The following is a 25,638-nucleotide window of genomic DNA, read 5'->3' on the forward strand; positions in this document are numbered from 1 at the left end:
CCGAGGTGTTTATCGTAACATAACGAACCACTGAGTGAGCTACAAGAGGGGGCTTAGGGATCGCCAATTTGGTCTAGAGGTGTGCAGGGTGTTGTTGATGGCATCGAAAGGTACAGTGAGGTAAGGTGTCAGCTCAGTCTCTTCTGCCTTTTCTATGCCCTTATTAGCATTGTTGATAGCAGATCCAGAAGATTTGTATAGCCGATTAGAGATCAGTTCAGATGTGTTGATGGTGACTCCGTGTCGTTTGTGGACCTGATTCTGTCTCACTGAATCTTTCCCAGTTTCGTCTGTTTCTTCATTGTCCCTGGCGTCCTCTGTGGTAGCTCCAGAGTGTTGGTACATCCGATTACTGATGAGTTGAGAACTCACAATAACGCCGTGCTGTCCATTGACTGGATTTGACCTTCCCTTTAAAACACGGCGCCTGTAAATTGTGACCACAACTGCCATCCCAACCAACAGAACTAGTCCAGCGACAGTAAGTCCGACTGGCATGTAAATATAGTCCATACCAGCTTGCTGTCCGTCATCAAGATTCTTCTCCAAATCGAGGTCGCGGGTACTGTCCGTCGCACCAGATGTTGATATCGTCGATTGCTGTATTAAGGTAGAATTTGTCGTCTTCAATGGTTTTGCTGGGATCGTGTTGGGTTCTGCCATTGAAAATGTGGATGTAATTATGATTGGGGATGTAGATGTTATTGTCATCGAGAAAACGGTTGTCAGTTCTGTGGATGAGCACAATGAGTTGTTGTGGAGTGAATGAAAGTCGAGACCAGCAAGTTCAGGAGGGAATGTGCACTGAAGAGCGCCAGCCCGGACGATATCACCGTGGCCCCGACGAGTCAGTTGCCAGGTCGTTGCGTTGCAGACCAGCCATCGCAATCTACTGTCACAGTCTAAAGGGTTGCCTTTCAGACGGAGGGTGACATATGTGTCTGAGATATTCCTCCAACTCGTTTCCAACACCGTGCTGATCTGATTATTCTCGAGATTGACCTGTAACTGCACACTTCTTGTGCTGTTGTGGATCAGGGACAGAGCCTCAAAAGGAACCACCTTCAGTTGATTTCCTTCCAAGACTATCTTATGCAAGCTTTTGAGGCCGACGAACGCTCTCGGAGACATTGTTTCGATGAGGTTATTAGTCAGATAGTCAGAATGATTGCCTTTAAACTGGGCAGGTTATGGAAAGTAACGTCACCGATATGCAGAAGGCGGCTACACTGGATGGTTACCCACATTATAGACGGCACGGAAGAGAACGCCCCGCTTCTGTAAAAGAAAATCATATTAGCAAACTAAAAAGAACATTTCGATGTTATATCATTGTCTTGCTGGTATGGGCATTTCAAAGAGTTTCTCTGCTTCTTGCAGTGGAATATTTTTACCCAAATGACGTGGTATGTAACACTAGAAATCAGCATTGCTATGTTCATTGGACTATTCTTCTTTCCTTGTGAGCGACGGAAAAGTGTATCTTAACGTCGAATTCAAATTGAAAGATTAATGATGAAGACCTTTATTGTACATTCGTGCCCCTCGGGGCTATTAATATTTGTAAACCTTCTACATAAAAGATTGTGATTCAGCCTCCTTGAATCCATCGCAGTGTTCTACTTAAGTGCTCAGGTGAAATAAACAGATATACCAGGCTTTACAATCCTGGCTCATTTGTTTACAAAAAATCTGTATTAAGTATCGTCATATTCTTGAAGCTAAAAGCTTTTCCATACAAGATAGACTGCAGTTGATAGAAACCCAACACATACCTATTGCCTGGATGGTGCTGCCGGTTATAAGGAATGTGATCAGGTTGTGTAACGGCGGAATGTGCTGTTTGGTCAGGGTGGTGAGGTTGAACAGACGGTTTAGTGTGATTTCAGTCACGGACTGGTCAAACCCGGTAGGAACGTCATTCAGACACGTCCGACCATGATTGTCTGCACTGCAAACACTGTTAGCCGCAATCTGAAAACAAAAACGTAACTGAAGTCAGTAAAGTTGAATTCTGCCGGCGCACCCTAATTGACACTTTTAAGTAGTATTTTTACAAAATCAAAACGCGTTGTAAAATTCGTTGTCCTTTTTTTGTCTGATGATTTCGGCAAGGCTATTACAGATCAGGATGTTGACAAGATTCCACAGTAATCTTTTGTCACAAGCAAGCTGAGTCTCGTATAACACATCGCCTACTCTTCCAAAATGTCTTAAGTTTCTGTTGCCAACATGTCGTACAAGTCATATCTCACGAGGTCTAACATCTAAAACAAGTTTATTCAAATATTAAGAATAACAGAAAAGCGTATTTTGGGTCGGGTGTATATTTGATTCTGGATGTTTTCTTACTACAGGGACTCGTGAATATTGCCAGATGTCGATAGAGGATGAAACATTACAGACATATGTTCCATGTCAGCAGAACTATGGTGAGTGAGTGAGTGGGATCTTACCGTGAAGCCACGCATAACGCATAATGTCTTAAAAGTGGTGACTCGTTGTCTGGGACAGTCGCAGTTCTTCCTCTTCTCAAACTGGTGCTTCACAAAGCACTCCTCTGGGCATGGCAAGGAAAACTTCAGAACCAACAGAACCAGGATGGCGACGCACTGCCTGCTCCTTTTCTCCATGGCGGTATGACTGAACAGTACGTGCGCACAATCGGTAATATCCAAAACTGACCATAACACTTCTGGGTGGGGGATTTAGATAATCTGTTTGGTCTGCCTGGCATTATTTCTTTCCGTTCGCGTCATGATGAAAAGAAGTGCACCTTTTGAGAAAACCTTTAAGATCCCACACGTCCTAAATACATAATTCCATGAGAGAAAAACATGACTATACTCGTGCTTTATCAGTTATGTAAAATGTGTTTTCAGTCAATATTGCACTCTTCAATGGTTGTAAGCGACATTAACCCTATCCAGACTGGGGGGGGGGGGCTAAAAGTGCCCGCGCCAACTTTGACATCATATAACTGCCGAACGACATATGCTAGGACTACCAAACTTGGTGACTTTTCGTAAAATTTAGTTGCCAACGATATTATGATGATAGTATAAGTTTATCATTTTTCGTGTTGCCATGGCAACGGGTTTCTGAAAAGCATTTTATGCAAAAATCACAGATTTTTTTAAAACAATAATATTTCTTAGGTTTTCTTGCTCAGCCACACTAGTTTTCCTACATGTATAACATCATATGTAATTAGATGTAACTTTCATGATTTAATATTCATAATTTATGCTAATTTGATGACGTACTCGGTCAAATCCAAGATGGCGGACCATTACACTATTTTAGGTATCAACAGGCTTTTTCACCTTCAAAATTGTCACTACGTGGCATTTTCTTTTACCAGAAACATTTAAATTAACGTTTCTAGTCTATTTTTAGTGTTTTTTGGGGTCATAAGTGGAAAAAAAGTATTTTTGAAAATTTCAAAATGGCCGATCCAAGATGGCGGATCCCAAGGGGTCGCTAACAACACGTGACGTCATTTAATGACGTCATTTTGACGTCAAAGTAGTTACCATTTACGTAATATGTCTTGGTATACCTTAAAATCAACAATACATACTATTTTGTTTAACCCTATCTAGACCGGGCTTTTTTGAGACTTCTTGGACGGGGGGGCTCTTTCGACCCCCCCGTCATAACTTCCGAACGGTAAGCTCTATCATCACCAAATTTGCAGGGAGTGATGATCACGTGAAGTTTTATAATTCCTGTAATTTTAGTGACGTTATGACGTAATATGACGTAATTATGACGTCATCGATGTGATTTTATTGGCTAACTAGGGAATTCCCATAATTTCTAAAATTATTAGACAAAATGGTGCGTATTATTGATTTAAAGGTATTCCAAGACATTTGACGTCAGTTGTGACTAAGTTGACGTCAAAATGACGTCGGAGAATGACGTCATGTGTTGTTAGCGACCCCCTGGGATCCGCCATCTTGGATCGGCCATTTTGAAATTTTTAAAAGTACATTTTTTCCATGTATGATCCAAAATAACAATCAAAATAGACTAAAAACATTAATCTGAATGTTTCTGGTTAAGAAAATTCCAGGTTGTGACGAATTTAAAGGCGAAAAAGCCTGTTTATACCGAAAATAATGATTTTGTCCGCCATCTTGGATTTTGAGCGATGACGTCATCAAATTAGCATAATTTATGAATATTTAATCATGGCAGTTACATTAAATCACATGTGACGTTATACATGTAGGAAACTAGTGTGGTTGAGGAAGAAAACATTGGAAACAACTATGTTTTTATCGAAATTAGTGAAATTTGCATAAAATGCTCTTCAGAAACCCGTTGCCATGGCAACACGAAAAATGCTAAATTTATACTTTTATCATAATATTGTTGCCAACTAAATTTTAGGAAAAGTCACCAAGTTTGGTTGTCCTACCATACGTCGTTTGGCAGTTATACGATGTCAAAGTTGGCGCGGGCACTTTTAGCCCCCCCCCCCCCCCCCCCGGTCTAGATAGGGTTAATACCTTTAGATATTACGGGAATTCCCTATTTAGCCAATAAAATCACATCAGTGACGTCATAATTACGTCATATTACGTCATAACGTCACCAAAATTCTAGGAATTATAAAATTTTACATGGACATCACTCCCTCCAAAATTGGAAACAATACATCATACCGTTCAGAAGTTATGAGGGGGAGGGCGAATGAGCAGTCTGGATAGGGTTAATACATAATTCCATTTAAAACCAACATGACTATTAAGGGGCAAATGTCTGTAAGGATCAAACGATGGTGGCAGGGGTCAAAAAATCGATTCGGCTCATATTTTGCACAGTGATAGTACTTGGCCCACTACCCCTTAAAATAGCTTTCTTTTTCCTCAACACCGGTTGTTGCCATGACAACGGACCAAACAAGTTTTGGGGCCATTTTCCCTGATTTGGGCATGTCAAAAACATGAAAATTGGCTCATTTTAGGACATGATTGCGAGCAAATGCTTGAATTTAACGGGAAAACATAAACTGGGCTAAAAAAAGCAACTATTCAGCTTTACTAGAATAGCTTAAAAGTCTTCAGAAATTCAGAAAAAGTTGAAGTGCTTGGGCAACCTCAAAACAATACAGTGTTTGTAGCTTGTGAAAGGCTGTAAGTCCAAAATTAGTGGGTTTTTTTGCTTCAAATTTACATCATATATAAATCCAAGTAGTAGCTATCATATACCCGTTTTCAAATTTTGGCATCTTTTTTGGTTGTCACGTAACAGTCCTCAGAAGTAGGTCATTTTTATGTTTGACGAAAAATATGATGTTGGGCCATATATAAGGCCCGATATTTGGGAAAGTAAAAAGGTGATCTGATTTAGATTCACGTATAAGGTAACCCTATGCATGTTCTATCAAATGAATGGTTGCAAAGGTTGGTGTCTTGTTTCGTTGCTGTGTACTTGTCCCTAAAAGTAGGCCATATTTTGGTCATGTGTGGAAATTGATATTTTCGGCTATGTTTGAAGCTCTGAAATTTTTTTTTTTTCATTTTTCAATTCAATCTTTTATCAGATGTACCCCTGTTTATTGTCTATAAAATGAATGCCTGCAAAGGTTGGTTTCTTGTTTCGTTGCTGTGTACTTGTCCCAACACTGTATTGTTTTGAGGTTGCCCAAGCACTTCAACTTGAATTTCTGAAAACGTCCAAGCTATTCTAGTAAAGCTGAGTACGCGCTCTTTTTAGCCCAGTTTTTGTTTTTCCGTTAAATTCAAGCATCCGCTCATAATCATGTCCTAAAATGAGCCAGTTTTCATGTTTTTGACATGTCCAAATCAGGGAAAATGGCCCCAAAACTTGTTTGGCCCGTTTCAATGGCAACAATCGGTGTTGAGCAAAAAGAAAGCTATTTTGAGGGGTACTGGGCCAAGTACTATTACTGTGCAAAATATGAGCCGAATCGATTTTTCGACCCCTGCCACCATTGTTTGATCCTTACAGATATTTGCGCTAAAAGGGCATATTGTATTGTCACACATTTCGCTATACTTTGTACTCATACTTTGTACTTGTACTCATGTAAGAAAATCTATTTGACACTAAGGTGAACAAACATAACTTTTAAAACGGCATATGTGCCTTACTCGTGTTTTATCGGTTATATAAAATGTGCTGCCAGTCAATATTTCACTCTATTTTTCACAATATTTTACGATCTTGCGCGCCCTACATACAAACTGTCATCAGAAATATATCGCTTCAGTATAGTCGTTTATTTATTTACATAGGGGTCCACATTCTCAATTTTGAGCATTATTTTGAGATCTGTATCATGATTGCAAAGAAGAGCCATTTGTAAAATACCATTGGTTCTTTTTCATACGATGATCCTGTTACGTCTGCCGAATTAGATTAATTGCAGTCGTGATTTGAAGATTATCTACCAAACGTGTCAGATTGATAACACCTTATTACAATATTTAGGAGAGCAAAACACAAAAATAAGCTTTGAATATGCTTAAAAAATTCCATAAAGTGCAACCCAATGTGATTTTACACATGTACGAGGAGATATTTCGCACTAAAGCTATTTCGTGCCCGAACCATTACAACTCATGATCATATACACAACATAGCAAATGCATTATAGTGACCAATCTATTTAAACCAATGTCAAGTCGAACTTGTACAAGGGACCGTCTCTTTACATTGCTAACTTGATCAATGTGATCACTTCCATGTGGTCCCTTAGATTATCTTTCCATTTGAAAGAAGAAATAAAAATACTATCTTTAGTGCCTAACGCGTCTATAGTCAACATAGACCAGATTTTTTCGTCCCTTGATCTTCTTGGGCAGTTGTGTGACTGTAATCATACTGTTTTCAATTTCTCAAGAGCAACTAATAGTGAATTGATTAAAGAGATTGAAACTTTCTATTTACACAGTGTAACTATATCTATATGCTTTCTATTTCTCAACAAGAAGTACTCGTAATTAAGGGTTATGGCCCGCCCCAAAGTGTTTATCGTAACATAACGACCGGCAAGTGACCACCGAATAAGCCTCCAAGTGAGCGAAGTGAACCAAGTTGTTAATGAGATGGTCATTTGGCACTAGTACAGACTAGGTTATATCACGGTAAGTACCGAGAGAAAACAGATGATTAACGATATTTTATCAATGACCAAATTTAAAATTACTATACATTACCACAGAACATTCCCCATCAATCCTACAAGTGTGAATAATTGGCTAATCAGTAATGCACAGTTTTCGTCTTCATTAACCTTACAACGTCATGACTGTATAACCAATATAAATTAAGGCTTGTGATTAGGCCACACAGTCTGGCTATATATCAATAAAGTGCAAATTTACCATCCGGCGTCATAAGGCATGGCCGGTTCCAAAAGCCATTAAATAAATATAAACCACTGGGTGACAATAGAGAAGGAGCTTAGGGATCGCTAATTTGGTCCAGAGGTGTTGTCGCATCCGTTTCCATATTATCTTCGTCTTGGACGTCCCGTTTTCCACCTGACAGAGAAATACTACTCGAGCCACATTCGTTTGTTAGTGGCGGATGTCCTCCAAATTGACGCTGCTATACGGCTCGATACGCAAAATGTTGTTGTGCTCCAAGTTCTCCTCAGTTTCTTCTGTCGTTCCCGTGCCCTTATTGTCGTTGTTGGTAGCAGATGCAGACGACTTGTATAGCCGATAAGAGGTTATCTGAAATGAGTCCATAATAACCCCATGTCGTTTTTGGGTCTGTTTCTGTCCACATGGCGGACGCAATTCGTCATTCGGTTGTTCGTTGCGGATGTCATCCAAATCCATTGTGCTGTACGGCTCGATACGCAGGGTGTTGTTGATGGCATCGAACGGTACAGTGAGGTAAGGTGTCAGCTCAGTCTCTTCTGCCGTTGCTCTGCCCTTATCGGCGTTGTTGACAACAGATCTGGAGGATTTGTATAGCCGATTAGAGATCAGTTCAGATGTGTTGATGGTGACTCCGTGTCGTTTGTGAACCGGATTCTGTCTCGCTGACTCAGTTTCGCCTGTTTCTTCATTGTCCCTGGCGTCCCCTGTGGTAGCTCCAGAGTGTTGGTACATCCGATTTCTGATGAGTTGTGACCTCACAATACCGACGTGCTGTCCGTTGACTGGATTTGGCCTTCCCTTAAAAACACATCGATTGTAAATTTTAGCCACAACTGCCACCCCACCTAGTAGAAGTATCATGGCGATGGTTAGTCCGACGGGTATGTAAACATAGTCCATACCAGCTTGCTGTCCGCCATTAAGATTATTTTCCCATTCGAATTCGCGGGTACTGTCCATGGTACCAGATGTTGTTTTGGTCGATTTTTGTGTCAGGGTGGCATTTGTCGTCTTAAAGGAATTTGCTGGAAGCGTGGTGGGTTCCACCCTTGCAAATGTGGGTTTCATAGTGATTGTTGTTAGCTCTGTGGTTGAGCAGAATGAGTTTGTTTGGAGCGATTTAAAGTCGTGGCCGGTCAGTTCAGACGGGGACGTACACTGGAGATGACCAGCGTGGTAGATGACGCCGAGAGCCGAGGACATGGCGTTACAGACCAGCCACCGCATTCTACCGTCACAGTCAAAGGGGTTAACCCTTAGATGTATGGTCATTCGTGCGTCAACGATTTTCTTCCTGTTCGCTTCCAATACCGTGCTGGTCTGGTTGTTGCTGAGAATGACATATATCCAAGAAACTGTGCTACTTTGGCGGATCAGGTTCAAAAGGAACCACCTTCTGTTGATTTCCTTCGAAGTCTAGTGCATACAAGCTGTTGAGCCCAACAAAGGCTTTCGCAGACTCTGTTTCGATGAGATTATGTTTCAGATTGATTGTTTTCAAACTTGGCAAGCTACAGAAGGTGTTGTCGGCGATATGCAGAAGGTGGCTACACTGGATAGTTACCGACATTATGGACGGTATGGAGGAGAACGTACCCGCTTCTGTAAAAAAATTACCTTGACTTAAAGTAAAAGTACAATTTCAATGTTATATCATTGTATTGCTGGTATGTTCATTTAAAAAATTCTTTAATGGTTTTTTGTTGTTGTTATTTATTTGCATTATGTATACTTTGTCTTCTGTCTACTCACACGATTTGAACCTAAATGGTTCTGATGTGTTAATAGGATAAGATTTTGTTTTCATGATAGAAATTTTATACACATCTTAGATTAATGTGACCCGGCTATAAAACTAGAAATTAGCATTGTCATATTTTTGGACCATTCTTTTTATCTCCATGAAAAAAGGCTTTTTCATGAGATACTGTTTTGCTTGAGTTTGGTGTCTGTGTGTATGTTTGTGTCACCGGACGCTTAAAGTCGCCATAACTGTAGAACCTGTACATGGATTGAAATGATTTTTGGTATGTGGGTGGGTGTTAGGTGGAGGAAGGTCAAGGTCGATTTTGGGCTTCCTGGCATGTGTGACTGGAACTGCAATGGCGTATTTGTTAAAATCTTAAATGTAGAAGAACTGAAGAGTGGATCGACAGATCGTCATGTTCTTTGGTACACAGGTAGGTTAGACCAAGTTGTACACACTTAAGTGCAAACTATGCAAATGAGACCGAATTTGCATAAGTAAGGAGATAAATCGTTTGCATGTGTGTCGTCGGATACTTAAAGTCAGCATAACTGTAGAACGTGTAGATGGTTTGTAATGATATTTGGTATGTGGGTATGCGCTGAGAGGAGAATGGTCAAGGTCGATTTTGGGCCCCCTGGTTTGTGTCCCTGGAACTGCTATGGCCTATTTGTAAAAATGTTCTAAAGGGGTTTAACTGAAGAGAGGAACAACAGATTTTCATGTTATTTGGTACGCAGGTAGGTTGGACGGAGATGTACACACTGAAGTGCAAATCATGCGAAGTTATTGTGTTTGCGTTCGTGTGCGCGTGTGTGTATGTTTGTGTCACAGTGTATGTATGTATGTGTCACCGGACGCTTAAAATCAGCATAACTGAAGAACGTGTGGATGGATTGAAATGATATTTGGTATATGGGTAGGTGCTGGGAGGAGAAAGGTCAAGGTCGATTTTGGGCCCCCTGGTATGTGTCACTGGAACTGCAATGGCGTGTTTGTAAATATTTTCAAAGGAGAATAACTGAAGAAAGGAGCAACAGATTTTCATGTTATTTACTTGGCAAGTAGCTTAGAGATGGTTGTATACAATGAAGTGCAAATTATGCAAATTGGACTTAATTTGCCTAAGTAATGGGGAAATCTATATTTGCAGTTTTGGCCATTGTAGCACTACTAACAGCTGTTACGAAAGTGGGTCACTGTGGAACCTGAGCCCCCAACATGTGGCCGGGGGTAATACCATTAAGCGATATAGAATGGGGGGAACAGGTTTAATAAAAGAAAAGGTTTCATGGAGATTTTGGGTCCTAAGACTCTTGTTTCACTTGTGAGGGACTGGAATGGTATCTAATATTCTAATTCAAGTTGTAAATATGCCTTATATTTCTAAATCTTCGACGTGAAGGATTGTGTTTTAGCGTCTTTCTATCGCAAAATTCAACTTTAAGTGGTTAGATGAAAATAATGTATTGACCACGCTTTTGAAATCCTCACTCTTTTGTCTACAAAAAATGTAATAGATTGTTTAGATATATCTTAATCTCTTTCAATTCATCATAAGATTTTTTAGTGGTTACATGGAATGTATGAAGAAACCACGCACAAAGCTATGTTTTATATCATCATATCACCGACACATGAAACTTTTTCCCAGCTGACTTATTCCCCGCACTTACCTATTGCCTGGATGGTGCTGCCAATTATTCGAAATTTGATCAGGTTGGGTAACGGCGGAATGTGTTGCTTGGTTAGAGTGGTGCGGTTGAGCAGATGTTTCAGTATGATTCCAGTCACGGACTGGTCAAACCCGGGAAGAACGTTATTCAGACACGTATAGCCATCGTTTTCTGCACTGCAAGCAGTGTTAGCGGCGACCTGGGGGACAAAGCGTGTAGTCAGTAGAGTATGTGTAATTCTGACAGTGCGCCATGTCCGACACTTTGTTGTTGTACCTTCGGAAAATGAATACAAGAAGGTCATGTTTTCGTCAGCGTTGGTGTGTGTGGCTGTCTGTCTGTGTGTTTGTGAACATCCTCACTCAAGAATGCTTAGATAGATTGTCTTGATTTTTGGTATGTCGGTAGGTCTTCTTAAAACCTCGACATAATTGGATTTTGGGCCTCTTAGTGGCTTGCATTAGTACTGCATTGTAATTTTCGGGTTTGATATCTCGTGTTGTGGATATGCTATGGTCACAACGCTTGAGAGGTGAAAAGCTCTTGGGAAGGAGAATACCCAGACTTTTGACAAGGATCTACAGCATAATTTTTTTCGTCATAAGACAGCTGGGTTCTGTTCGACACATCCATGGAGGATAACTCAAGAAGGGAGAAACTGATTTTCATGTTTTTTTGTAGGTACGTGGCTTAGACAAATATGTGCGAAATGGAATACAAATTATACAAAACAGGAAAATATTTGCATAATAAATGAAAAATTCTATCATAGCAGGGTTTTTTCAATGTATTTCTGTACTGGGAAAAGTTTCGAACTGAAAGGGCATTTTTGTCAAAATATTCCAAAGAGGATAGCTAAAGATAAGAATAATCGGATTTCCATCATACCAGGTAGGTAGCAGGTATCTTAGGTATAGATGTACACAATTATATTATACTTAATTAGCATAGCCAATGAGTAAATGCAATAACTCCATTGTTTTCCAGAGCTGGACTTCAACAAAAATATGTTTTCTAGGGATTTGTCTTAGGCCTTAAAACTTCGATGATGATGTGTGTGTGTGTGTGTGTGTGTGTACTATTTAATGTAACGTGTGAACGCGGGAAGGCGCTGCGAGATCATCGAGGCAACCATTGTTTTGTACACAAAATTATGACGAAAATTTGTACACGATGTAGCGGTATACAATTATTACAACGATAACGGAAAATGCAATTTTTGTAGGATTTTTCTGTCAATGAGAATTGAACCTGGTGGGGGTCATGCTGTCTAAATTCACATAATTTTCCATCCGTTTACGTACTGTATTTGAAAACCTCGCCCTGAAAACATGTGAGTGGAATCCTCTTCATGGCGACCACCTGTCCATCGCGACCGTTTTTGTTCGGTCCGCCTGATGGTCGCCTGGGGCAGGTTTGACTGTAACATTTAGATTATGTCTACCTAGACCTTCGCACTGACAGTTAAACTTTGCATTTGTAATGAAATCTGGAAACAAAATCTAGATTGGGATATAGATTGATGACCATATCTACTGCACTCAAATATAATAAAACGCCAGTCCTTCTATACCTTTGCAAAGGCAGGAAGCCCCATCATTTCCACCAAGCCTATTCAACTTTGCATTTGTAATGACATCTGGAAACAAAATCTAGATTGGGATATAGATTGATGACCATATCTACTGCACTCAAATATAATAAAACGCCAGTCCTTCTATACCTTTGCAAAGGCAGGAAGCCCCATCATTTCCACCTAGCCTATTCAACTTTGCATTTGTAATGACATCTCGAAATCTAGATTGGGACTTGCATTGGTGATCAAATTGAATAAAAAGCCATGACTTCTGCACCTTTGCAAAGGCAGGAAGCCCCACCCTCTTTAACAGAGTCGCGGCATCATCAAGAAGGGTCTTTGAGTCCAAGTCCAAGACGCCGTGAGGAGAAGGGTCGGTGTCCGGGTCCAGACACTGTCTGGTGTAGACCTTGTGATAGGCGAGAAACGACGATTCGGGAACTCTCGTACGAGAGCCGACTGCACGAGTGTAGCACTGTCGTAGAGCGCCAGAACCATATCCACGTTATTGTCTGTAACTACCTATAGCGGACAACAATGAGAATAAGAATAGTCATTTTCATCAAGGTTAAAAGGAATACGGTGTTACACTGCAGAGATCGGACGCCATTAAACTGCAGTTTCTTCTTGTTTATAATTTTTTATGTTCTTTATTCCCTCTAGAAATAACCCGTTTCGTCAATGTTAGAAAATGGAAATGTAAAGATACAAAAGGATGTGCATCGTTGTATTGATAAGAATATTGAAATAGAATCGAAACGATGGGAGTGCCACTGCCTTGGAATTCAAATGTCTGGAAAAAAGACAATCTCCATCCGCTAAGCACGTGACACGCAACTTCGAGTAGCGGTAAAAGTTACATAACTGTTTTATCACCAAGCCCAGAGGACGCAAACAGTGAATAGAAGGAAAGTGTACTAGTACTAATCACTTTACAATCAACTTACTTCTTTCAGGCAGTTAAAGTATTCAAGGAGACTTTCACCCTCTTCTTAGTAGTTCAAGATGACTTTCTCAACGGGGATCCCCTCGCAAGTTCGCAGCAGGTTTTCTGTAGAGCTATAATTCACAGCTCTGCAACAGAACGGCACCATTCGATCCGTGAATACTTTAGTGTTGGAAGAAAGTTTAGCATTGTATTATGATTACTACCAACACAGATGAGCTTTCATTATAGAACGGCACCAGGATTGTCACAGGTTGTTTGGCAGCCATGTTTTGGGAGCTCTGATCTGGATGTAACCACAAACCGGAGGAAGTGGACCGCAGCTTTCTGCAAAAGTTGCAGTCTGCCGTTATCATATTGTTCCTCGAAAATAGTCTATATATTTCAAGTGATTATTACACATTCAGCTGAGGGCACGCCCATAATGCATTGATACTATCACCGCAGCTTTAAGATATACCGTTTTCAAAGAATTAAAAATCATACTTCATTTTGACAAGAAGTAGTAAGTTCATTAATCATAAAAGATGTACACTTAAATTGGCCAACAAGCTTATGTTTATCACAGAGTAGGGATAAATCTTGTTTACACAATCTATCGCTGACTGGGGTGGCACCGAAGTGCGTCCGCTAGGTGCGCGATTTAGTCATACACGGCAGACAGCTCTAGTCAATTAAGCGAGATATTCCCATATTCATCTGATATGTTCCACGATAACCACGTTTCGTTTTAAAACGTGGGAATGGATCGGTCAGGGGCTACTTTTATAGAAAGTAGCCACAAACAAAACATCGTTTCAGTAGTTCCTGCCTTCCTTCTTTCACGATCCTTTGTTCTTTCAAACGCGTAAACATTTCATCATCACTTTCACGTTAATACTGCAGCAGCAGCCAAGAAAGCCAATCGGATGCTGGGGGTTGTCAAGAGATCCTTCAAAAATCTGGACACACAGACAGTACCACTTGTTTATAAATCAATGGTTCGTCCTCACCTGGAATATGCTAATGTCACATGGGGACCCCATTTCCGGCTGGATCAACAGGAACTGCAGGAGGTACAAATAAGGGCCACTTAACTGCCCTCAAACCTCAGGGACCTACGTATACCCTATCAGGAGAGGCTGAGGGCCCTAAGACTCCCATCCCTTCAGTATCGTAGACGGGGAGGGGATATGATTCAGCTGTTCAAACTGGCGAAAGGATGTGAAGGGATTCAGCTTGAGTCTCTCCTTATCAAACGCACAGAGGGGTCAACTAGAGGGCATTGCCAATAAGCTCGAGGTCTATTAAGCCATAGCCTGTGTTTACACAAGCTCTCGGCCGGAGGTTACTGACCCCCACCCCAAGAGGCCTGGCGGTAACAGGACCGGCAGGCCGCTAGGAGCGCGATTTGTCAGGCTACCTTTAGCCAGAGGTAGGCTCAGGAGCCAGTCCTTCGGTGTTAGAGTGGTTAGTGACTGGAAGGCTCTACCACAATCTGTGATAGATTCTATGACAGTAAACGAGTTTAAAACACGGCTAGACTAACATTGGGAGAGTCTGAAGTGCAACACATGAGTAACGTTCGAGACCGGGATTACCACAGGCTGAGCTAGCCTCTACCAGTCTCCGCGGGTCGCTGGTAAAATAGTAGAAATTGGCCAAATGGAGTCAATTGTATGAAGGGAGTCGGCTACGGAGAGAGGGTCGAATAGGCTGCTGATGGGAAGGTTATCCTCTATGGCCAAAGTCCCCCGGCAAATGTTCTTTGTATTTCCGACGCGGTTAGTCTGGTAGAGACTAAGGCTGAGCCTCCTCATCCCGAAGACGGTATAGAGGTATCATCATCATCATCGGTCGACCCCCGGGGGTAAATATTTAGCCTACTACCAGGGTTGAAATTTGACTTACAAATGTCCTACTTCTGGAGAGCCTCGGAAGTCGAGCAGAGACTACAAATCTTCCGCATCATCATCACCATCCTCTGGTCTCTGCAGCTGCATTCTTCAGCATCAAATCTATCTATATAATGTATATGGTCAAATTTAAGCAGCAACAACAAAAATCAGAACCTACTTCTGTTCCGGCTTGTCGGAGAGGGGAAGGAGTTGTCTACACGGGCTGGCCTTAGGACATTGGAACGTTCCATCCCTAGATATTGGTTGATAAACGAGGGGAAAGAACGCGGTCCTTCCAGTTTTCCCCGAGAACGTACATTGATAAAGGGTTAATTACATGTTGCCTACTACTATATAGGTCAGGGACCCATATAGGAGTTGACAATTCCTGCATGAAGCACAATTCCCTTATACTATTAAGAATGCATTTCACAATTTACAGTTGATCTTTTTGAACAGAAGATGATAGATTTCATTTTGAAAACCAAGATTTCCACAGATAATTTTCAATAACATTGCAATCTTGGCACGTCAAATCTTTTTTCAAATCTTTTATCTATTATCATCATTCCTCTCTGCTGGGAGTCCTTCTGATTGGTCAATACTGTGGGCGGCTCCACTTACAGTTCCGCCCGTTTAGATTTGACTTGTATTGAAATGTCTTATTCTATTTTGTCATATGTCAAAATATTTGACTTATTTTAAGATAGTTAACATTTTTGGAACAAATAAACATTATATGAATGTTAACAAAAAGATAACCTCCCCTCTACATAATGGAACGGTCGAACAGGTGTGTTATGGTGCCATAACACATGGGCAATGGAGGCTTCTGATTGGTCGACGCCATCTGGCTACGTGATAATGTTTATCTCCGGGCATTACATATATAATACAACACGGGGTATTCCGTATCACCCGAGGTACCAACCCGACCGCGGGTAAGACATCATGAAATCGCCGGCAGGAGCACACAGGGTTGCGGGCGGTTTAAGGCAATGTACCCGAGTGCCCCGTCCTTGTGTGAGCGCCAGGGACGGGCTTTCATGTAAGACATCACGCAAATGTCGTTGGGAGGCTGGGGGATTGAGAACTCCTTATACTCGAACCAACATGACCTACCTGCCGTGGAAACATTTATAGGCGACCGTGCGCACGGGTCAATGAAAAGATAGACATTTGAATGAGATGTAGTTGGCTGTAGTAGCGTAGTTGGGTAGTCGGTCTTGCCGTTGGAAGGCTAGCGGATGGGGGACTGTTTATACTCGGACCGACATGACCTACCTACCGTGGAAACATTTGTAGACTCAAAATATGTAAATGGTGTGAAGCGAATACCCCTTAATTTCATGCCTTTTGAGTCTCTGAGATCCAACTTGGCTACGAAAACAGATTTGGTACAATTCTGTGACATTTGGGAGCTTATTAGGAAGCAGTAAAACACTGAGTCACTCAGCTTTTAAATGAGGGAACGTCCTTTGACAAAGGTTTCAGCCACGTGTGTTTCAGTCTGTAATCCAGCAGAGGTTCGGCTTAGGCTGGTATTTTGACGTGTTTGGGCCTTTTTGTCGGGCTTTCTTCTTTCTCCAGTTTTCTTTGTGTCACCGTAGTGCAATCTGACCATAAGCAAAGGTACCCTTAACCCTTTTATTACCTTTCATTTCATCAACTTACAGCCTATAAGTCAATGCGTCAATTAATAATTATTTAGAAATTGCACATTATGAATATCCTGATTCATAACCTCTGCTTGATTAGTTGATTCCAAATGCAGCCTAAATATACGGCACTGATCATGAGATAAAGCATGTGACTTGCATTCATGGTACATGTACTGATAAACCTTTATTCCCACTTGTATTGTTATGTAATAGGGTGCGATTATGATATAGCTGAGTTTCTTGCTTTCCAAGTTGTCCTGAGGATAATGTCCGTTCTGATGAGCTGTTCTGAGAAGGAGTGTAGGCGGGCACTATTTCCTTAGAATGATGGCTAGAGTAATGGCCCAGAAAGAGACAACTTGCGATACTTCTGTCCAGGGGGGCAAATGTCTTCTAGGTTGATATGACCTTATTTGGGACTGTCCAGTGCCCTCCGTAGATGAAATGACGCATGATGACCCAATAGTAGAAGAATGAACCTTTTCTCAGAAATAGTTACGTAGGCGGAAAGAAAGTGTATAAATGAAAGAGAACCATGTAGTAGAAGTCAGTCTGAAGTCTGGATTAGAGTTGGTCCCGAGCGGAGATACTGTCGGCCGGCCGGGCAGTACAGCTTTCGACCTAGGGTCGGCCGGCTGACTGCTCTGGCAAGCTATCCGTCTATCTGGCCAAATTCTTTTTTTTTCCAGCGACCTATGGAGCGAGCCTGCTAGTGGTTGCTTTTATTCTGATACAAGTGAACTTGAAATTCTCAAGCGACTAAACTAAATCAAGGACACAGGCAGTATCATAAAACGCCTATTAGGGCCTCTATAGCTAACATAAAGAGCAATAAGGAGGCAAACAATTAGTTAGTTTTTTATTGAATTGCGTACTATTGCCCAGTTTATTACCTTGTTTTCATGAGTAGAGCCAGCATACTAGTTGTAGGAAAAAACAGATTTATTATCGCTGTGATTAATTGCTTACGAATGTTGCCGGTTGATTCCCAACGGTGCAGCAAAAAAGAAACTATGATCATTAAACAAATAAATCAACCCAAAAACCCCCAGAACCGTACAATGAACATTCACCAATTACTTAAACACTAAGGAATCAAAATGTTAACACTAACGACCCAATTATTTGTGTAGGTCACGACATCAGCAATAGCTGCCTGTGTCCGACGTGTATTGCACTGTTGCAATTCCAATAGATCCAAATCCAAATCCAAGATAAAATGTGGGACTTGCATTCTAATGGTACTGCTAAAAGCCTTTATTCCCATGTGTTTTGTTAAACAAATAAATCAACCCCAAAACCCCCAGAACCATACAATGAACATTCACCAATTACTTAAACACCAAGCAATCAAAAGGTTAACACTAACGACCCAATAGTTCCCGGTTTGTTGCACAAGCTATTCGTCGACCCGCGTGTGACAAAATTGTAAAATTGAGAAACGTGTACAAGCACTTTGTATGTACTTGGAAAGTCTCCGATGTTAGAAATCCTGCTTTGTAATACTTACTATCGACAACTTGTGTATAAAATGTATACTGTACGATTCAATGTAAATTAGAATGTAATTCTTTAACCCAGATTCTGTGTGTATCGAGTGTATTTTCTCCCAGAATTAGCCCTTAACAATAGCCATTTGCTTGGACAACCCTGCTGGTCATATAATAACGTGTTCGTGTTCACAAATAAATAAATAAATAGAATAAGTTATTCCTCGCGATGTACTGATGCATGACGAGCTACTTTACAGGAGATGCTACGTTGTGTAAAAAGGGCACATATGGATATACGAATTAGAGTATATTCCTCGATCTCTCTATGTATGTAGTACCCAAGCCTGTATTTCACAACCTCTCGCTGCCAGGGGCTAAGGGCCGGTCAGTCTAGCTGGCCACCACGATTTAGTCAGGCTAGTACATGTACTACTCATATCATAATGATAACTTTATATATCAAATTCGCTGAAAGGAGTGTTAGTAAGAATGCATTTGTGTCAAATTTTCAATTCAACCCCTGGCTGTAAATGCCTTATTCCAGCGCGCCCTATGTTTCTGAGTGAAACAAGATCTAGAGTTTTCACAGTAAGTTAAATTTCAACTGCTCAGGTTTCTTCACCAGTCGCTGCATCACTTCTCTGCACTTCTTCTTGGCGTCGTCAGGCGCCTTCCCGTACGTCCAAAGCTTCGCAAACTCATTCTTACCAGGGAGGAACTCCTCATCGAAATCCATGAACCAAGTGATCTTGACTTCAAGGTCCTCCCTTAAGTTTTCTACCTCGGACAGGTTGACCATGTCTCCAGCCTTCCCCGTGTAGTTCTCGTGGACTTGGAGCGGCAGGTTGAGAGCGGCCCGTCCCGTGGGTACAGGCGGAGCGGGACGGACCCCGCAGCACAGCCCGAGGTACGTTTGCAGCGGCAGCGGTCCCGACAGACAGGCCGCGTACAGGCCACTCAGATTCCCGGACATTCGGGCGTTCACCTCGATCAGCTTGATCTGTGGGTACAAGTTTGTGCAGTGTTAGAGTAGACAGTTAAGCAGCGGCATCTGAATGTCTGGTCAATAGCAACACGGAGATAAAGTATTCATGATATTTTAACTGAAAATCTTGCTGTGGGAGGGGAAAAAGTTGTAGCAAGGTTACTTGTCCGTCGTGTACGAACTGGTTATTGAAGCCGTGATCCACCATTCTGCCCACGACCTTGTCAAAACCGCCCCACAGTCGTGTCTGCATCATATCTGTGGATGAGGTAAAATAACAATCTATTGACTACTTCGATCACCATATAAAACTTGTCGACAAATGAGGCTGTCACCAACACTGCTTGTACAACGTCTATGGTGATTGTAGAACATCCATGAGTATTTTGGGACATACAACAGACAAATATACTCGCTAGATAGAAATGAATGCCAGCATAGAATACACCAAATAACAGTTACTCAAGCAACTGGATATGATTCTGGAAACGGTCAGACGTTTCAAGGAGCATCCACTACTTTTCGTCAGTGACTCAGTATCGTATTACCAGGATGTCTAACCTTCATCGACGTCAGCATATAATGTTTTTACAAACGATTATGGTAGTGTACAAGAGTAGTCTGAAACCCATTATTTCTATTTTAGTCCGCTTCCAACGGTCGCAACCCCACAAATAACTATTTGCGTTGTAGCGACGTTGGATGCGTACTAAAGCTAACTTGACTGCACTCCAGGATAGTGATATAGCAAGCAGTTGAAGCATTACCGTACATGACACGGCTTGACCATTGTAGCTTATTTTAGAATACATTACAATTAATCAGATGCTTGTGACAGACTCTAGGTGAAGCAATCTTTCAGTAATTGTAGTAAACGTGTCTACTTTTAAAAATGAGACCATTTGCCAAATTCACATGATGTTGAAATCAAAAGTATATAGCAGACATGGTTCGCATGCTCACCTGAGAGGGTTGAAGGCATGCAGCTTCCCTGGTAGGGGATGTCCTGTCCTGGCCAGTGGAGGCTGTCAGAGATGGCCCAGTGGATGATCTCTTTGTTGTAAACACATCCATCCACATTCACCTGATGTGGATATACGCACATAACATTTAATCAAAATGTGTCGTGCAAATGCTCCATTTTGATCTTTTGAACTTTCTATCTCATTTTCTTATCTACACCACATTACACAACAACAATATCTCAGGCTGTCCTTCTATTTGTTTGTTTATTTATTTTTTTCATTTGTTTCTAATATTTTCCCCAGGAGCACAACATGCAGGCCTGATAGGTTAACCCTATCTAGACCGGGGGGGGGGGGGGCGGGGGCTAAAAGTGCCCGCGCCAACTTTGACATCTTATAACTGCCAAACGACGTATGGTAGGACAACCAAAGCTGGTGACTTTTCCTAAAATTTAGTTGGCAACAATATTATGATAAAGTTTAAGTTGATCATTTTTCGTGTTGCCATGGTAACGGGTTTCTGAAGAGGCATTTTATGCAAATTTCGCTTATTTCGATTTAAACATAGTTGTTTTCCATGTTTTCTTGCTCAACAACACTAGTTTCCTACATGTATAACATCACATGTGATTTAATGTAACTGTCATGATTAAATATTCATAAATTATGCTAATTTTATGACGTCATCGCTCAAAATCCAAGATGGCGGACAAAATCATTATTTTCGATAGAAACAGGCTTTTTTGCCTTTTAATTCGTCACAACCTGGAATTTTCTTAACCAGAATCATTCAGATTAGTGTTTTTAGTCTATTTTGATTGCTATTTGGGATCATACATGAAAAAAATGTATTTTGAAAAATTTCAAAATGGCCGATCCAAGATGGCGGATCCCAGGGGGTCGCTAACAACACATGACGTCATTCTTCGACGTCATTTTGACGTCAAGTTAGTCATCAATGACGTGAAATGTCTTGGCATACCTTTCAATCAATAATACGCACTATTTTGTCTAATACTTGTAGATATTATGGGAATTCCCTATTCAGCCAATAAAATCGCATCGATGACGTCATAATTACGTCATATTACGTCATAACGTCACCAAACTTACAGGAATTATAAAACTTCACGTGAACATCACTCCCTGCAAATTTGGTGATGATAGAGAATACCGTTTGGAAGTTATGACGGGTGGGGGGTTCGAAAGAGCCCCCCCCCCCCCGTCCAAGAAGTCTAAAAAAAGCCCGGTCTAGATAGGGTTAACGAACCCGGAAACTTTGATTCTAAGTCAACATTCAAACCCAAAGTACAAGACGACCTTGCCACCTTCTCGTTAACTTTGGTTGTAAGAACTTTGTACGGTTGACTGGACTTATTACCTTTGCCGGTGCATCAATGTACGGCTCCACTATGAAAGTGTTCCTCAGAACCATCGGGTAGTGGTCCACATCCAGCACCTTCTGGAGGAAGTCACGCATGAACGTCGCGCTGCAGATGTGCTCATTCTGTAGGGGGTGGGGGGGGGCATTGGGGGATCGATTATGATAACTGCTGAACATAATGGCATACCTGTGCCAGGATTCAATATATGGGAATTCCAAACAACAGGATGCTCGTCACTTCGGAAACAGCATGATGACGTCATGTCTAACCTGCACTTCTGGAAAGTTTTAAATTCCATTCCATGGTACAACAAGTTACAGGACCTCAGCCTCACAGTGTATTGCAGAATAGCTGAGGGTTTTAATCCTCTTATAACTTGTTAAAACAGTCATTGATATTGAATAGCATTGTTCGTGACCCAAAGTGTCTTTTGACCACGTACCATCTACCTGACTAAGGGTTAAATAGTAAGACGGTCAACGGCCTCGACAGAGGGCGGACGAACTGCACCCGGCTCTTCGTGTCGGTGAGGGCGTTCCAGAATTTGCATTGCATACTGGTTCGGCCAACGAATGCGGCCATTCAACTTGGACGGGACGTCGGATATGTTCTGCCTCCTGCCTGCTGATGGATGGTGGAGAGAGTGGTGGCAGCCCTAAGGCAAGCTGTCATCACTATCCCCTGCCTTCTTGTTCACGTCAAGGGCTCAACTCAAGAACAGTGTTTAAGAAATTCAACATTGCATGCTGAGTCCATCGACGCTGGACCGATCGTCTGACAGGATGAAAAAGGAAAAGGAGGATATGGAATATCACGTACCTGCCTTATATGACAATGCTTTCAGTCTTAGTAACTGACCTGAGAGAAGTGCTGTTCGTTTAAACGTCCCGTCACTTTCAGTACATCCGTCAACCGACTGGTGGTGCTGATCTTCCAAACCCCCTGGGAGGCATCCCCGCATGGAACCTAAAACAAGAGACAACGCATTATTTCCACCCAGCCTATTCAACTTTGCATTTGCGATGACATCTCGGAATTTAGATTGGGACTTGCATTGGTGATTAAATTGAATAAAAAGCCATGACTTCTGCACCTTTGCAAAGGCAGGAAGCCCCACCCTCTTTAACAGAGTCGCGGCATCATCAAGAAGGGTCTTTGAGTCCAAGTCCAAGACGCCGTGAGGAGAAGGGTCGGTGTCCGGGTCCAGACACTGTCTGGTGTAGACCTTGTGATAGGCGAGAAACGACGACTCCACACTCGGCCCCTCGAGTCGATTCGGGAACTCTCGTACGAGAGCCGACTGCACGAGTGTAGCACTGTCGTAGAGCGCCAGAACCACATCCACGTTATTGTCTGTAACAACCTATAGCGGACAACAATGAGAATAAGAATAGTCATTTTCATCAAGGTTAAAAGGAATACGGTGTTACACTGCAGAGATCGGACGCCATTAAACTGCAGTTTCTTCTTGTTTATAATTTTTTATGTTCTTTATTCCCTCTAGAAATAACCCGTTTCGTCAATGTTAGAAAATGGAAATGTAAAGATACAAAAGGATGTGCACTCGTTGTATTGATAAGAATATTGAAATAGAATCGAAACGATGGGAGTGTCACTGCCTTGGAATTCAAACGTCTGGAAAAAAGACAATCTCCATCCGCTAAGCACGTGACACGCAACTTCGAGTAGCGGTAAAAGTAACATAACTGTTTTATCACCAAGCCCAGAGGACGCAAACAGTGAATAGAAGGAAAGAGTACCAATCACTTCACAATCAACTTACTTCTTTCAGGCGGTTGAAGTATTCAAGGAGACTTTCACCATCTTCTAAGTAGTTCAAGATGACTTTCTCTACGGGGATCCCCTCGCAAGTTCGCAGCAGGTTTTCTGTAGAGCTATAATTCACAGCTCTGCAACAGAACGGCACCAGGATTGTCACAGGTTGTTTGGCAGCCATGTTTTGGGAGCTCTGATCTGGATGTAACCACAAACCGGAGGAAGTGGACCGCAGCTTTCTGCAAAAGTTGCAGTCTGCCGTTATCATATTGTTCCTCGAAAATAGTCTATATATTTCAAGTGATTATTACACATTCAGCTGAGGGCACGCCCATAATGCATTGATACTATCACCGCAGCTTTAAGATATACAGTTTTCAAAGAATAAAAATCATACCTCATTTTGACAAGAAGTAGTAAGTTCATTAATCATAAAAGATGTACACTTAAATTGGCCAACAAGCTTATGTTTATCGCAGAGTAGGGATAAATCTTGTTTACACAATCTATCGCTGACTGGGTTAGCACCGAAGTGCGGCCGCTGGGTGTGCGATTTAGTCAGGCTAAGGCATACACGGCAGACAGCTCTAGTCAATTAAGCGAGATATTCCCATATTCATCTGATATGTTCCACGATAACCACCTTTCGTTTTAAAACGTGGGAATGGATCGGTCAGGAGCTACTTTTATAGAAAGTAGCCACAAACAAAACATCGTTTCAGTAGTTCCTGCCTTCCTTCTTTCACGATCCTTTGTTCTTTCAAACGCGTAAACATTTCATCATCACTTTCACGTTAATACTGCAGCAGCAGCCAAGAAAGCCAATCGGATGCTGGGGGTTGTCAAGAGATCCTTCAAAAATCTGGACACACAGACAGTACCACTTCTTTATAAATCCATGGTTCGTCCTCACCTGGAATATGCTAATGTCACATGGGGACCCCATTTCCGGCTGGATCAACAGGAACTGCAGAAGGTATAAATAAGGGCCACTTAACTGCCCTCAAACCTCAGGGACCTACGTATACCCTATCAGGAGAGGCTGAGGGCCCTAAGACTCCCATCCCTTCAGTATCGTAGACGGGGAGGGGATATGATTCAGCTGTTCAAACTGGCGAAAGGATGTGAAGGGATTCAGCTTGAGTCTCTCCTTATCAAACGCACAGAGGGGTCAACTAGAGGGCATTGCCAATAAGCTCGAGGTCTATTAAGCCATAGCCTGTGTTTACACAAGCTCTCGGCCGGAGGTTACTGACCCCCACCCCAAGAGGCCTGGCGGTAACAGGACCGGCAGGCCGCTAGGAGCGCGATTTGTCAGGCTACCTTTAGCCAGAGGTAGGCTCAGGAGCCAGTCCTTCGGTGTTAGAGTGGTTAGTGACTGGAAGGCTCTACCACAATCTGTGATAGATTCTATGACAGTAAACGAGTTTAAAACACGGCTAGACTAACATTGGGAGAGTCTGAAGTGCAACACATGAGTAACGTTCGAGACCGGGATTACCACAGGCTGAGCTAGCCTCTACCAGTCTCCGCGGGTCGCTGGGAAAATGGTAGAAATTGGCCAAATGGAGTCAATTGTATGAAGGGAGGTGGCTACGGAGAGAGGGTCGAATAGGCTGCGGATGGGAATGTTAACCTCAATGGCCAAAGTCCCCCGGCAAATGCTCTCTGTATTTCCGACGCGGTTAGTCTGGTAGAGACTAAGGCTGAGCCTCCTCATCCCGAAGACGGTATAGAGGTATCATCATCATCATCGGTCGACCCCCGGGGGTAAATATTTAGCCTACTACCAGTGTTGAAATTTGACTTACAAATGTCCTACTTCTGGAGAGCCTCGGAAGTCGAGCAGAGACTACAAATCTTCCGCATCATCATCACCATCCTATGGTCTCTGCAGCTGCATTCTTTAGCATCAAATCTATCTATATAAACTACGCACAAAAAGTTTGGAAACTTCAGTTTGGTTGATCATATTTTACTGTTGTTTCTTGATCAATTTCAATGCATTATATATCGTTGGAAAGCCTGTGTAATTTTCTTTCCTATGATACCCAAGTTAGCCAACTCATTATAATTGCAATCTCATGGAGCGAGCACCCGGCCTGCTTACGCGAGTGGGTTGTAGAAAAAAAGTGCCCAAATTTCCATGCTAGTGTCAAACACTCAGCGCAGCGCCAAACC

General features: G+C 42.0%; 1 protein-coding gene across 1 annotated transcript; it reads right to left on the minus strand.

The window, feature by feature from the left end:
- Nucleotides 1-18,929: 18,929 nt before the first annotated feature.
- LOC136425829 (uncharacterized) lies at nt 18,930-23,690 on the minus strand. The gene is made up of 7 exons (XM_066414768.1): nt 23,465-23,690; nt 22,775-23,044; nt 22,540-22,647; nt 21,678-21,803; nt 20,295-20,415; nt 19,495-19,589; nt 18,930-19,346 (listed from the first exon to the last, which is right to left on the minus strand). Exons 1-7 carry the CDS (start codon nt 23,636-23,638, stop codon nt 18,930-18,932), a joined length of 1,311 nt encoding a protein of 436 aa, XP_066270865.1. The 5' UTR covers nt 23,639-23,690.
- Nucleotides 23,691-25,638: the final 1,948 nt, after the last annotated feature.

This window comes from Branchiostoma lanceolatum, chromosome 19 (assembly GCF_035083965.1).
Source record: "Branchiostoma lanceolatum isolate klBraLanc5 chromosome 19, klBraLanc5.hap2, whole genome shotgun sequence".
In the NCBI taxonomy this organism is placed as follows: domain Eukaryota; kingdom Metazoa; phylum Chordata; class Leptocardii; order Amphioxiformes; family Branchiostomatidae; genus Branchiostoma; species Branchiostoma lanceolatum.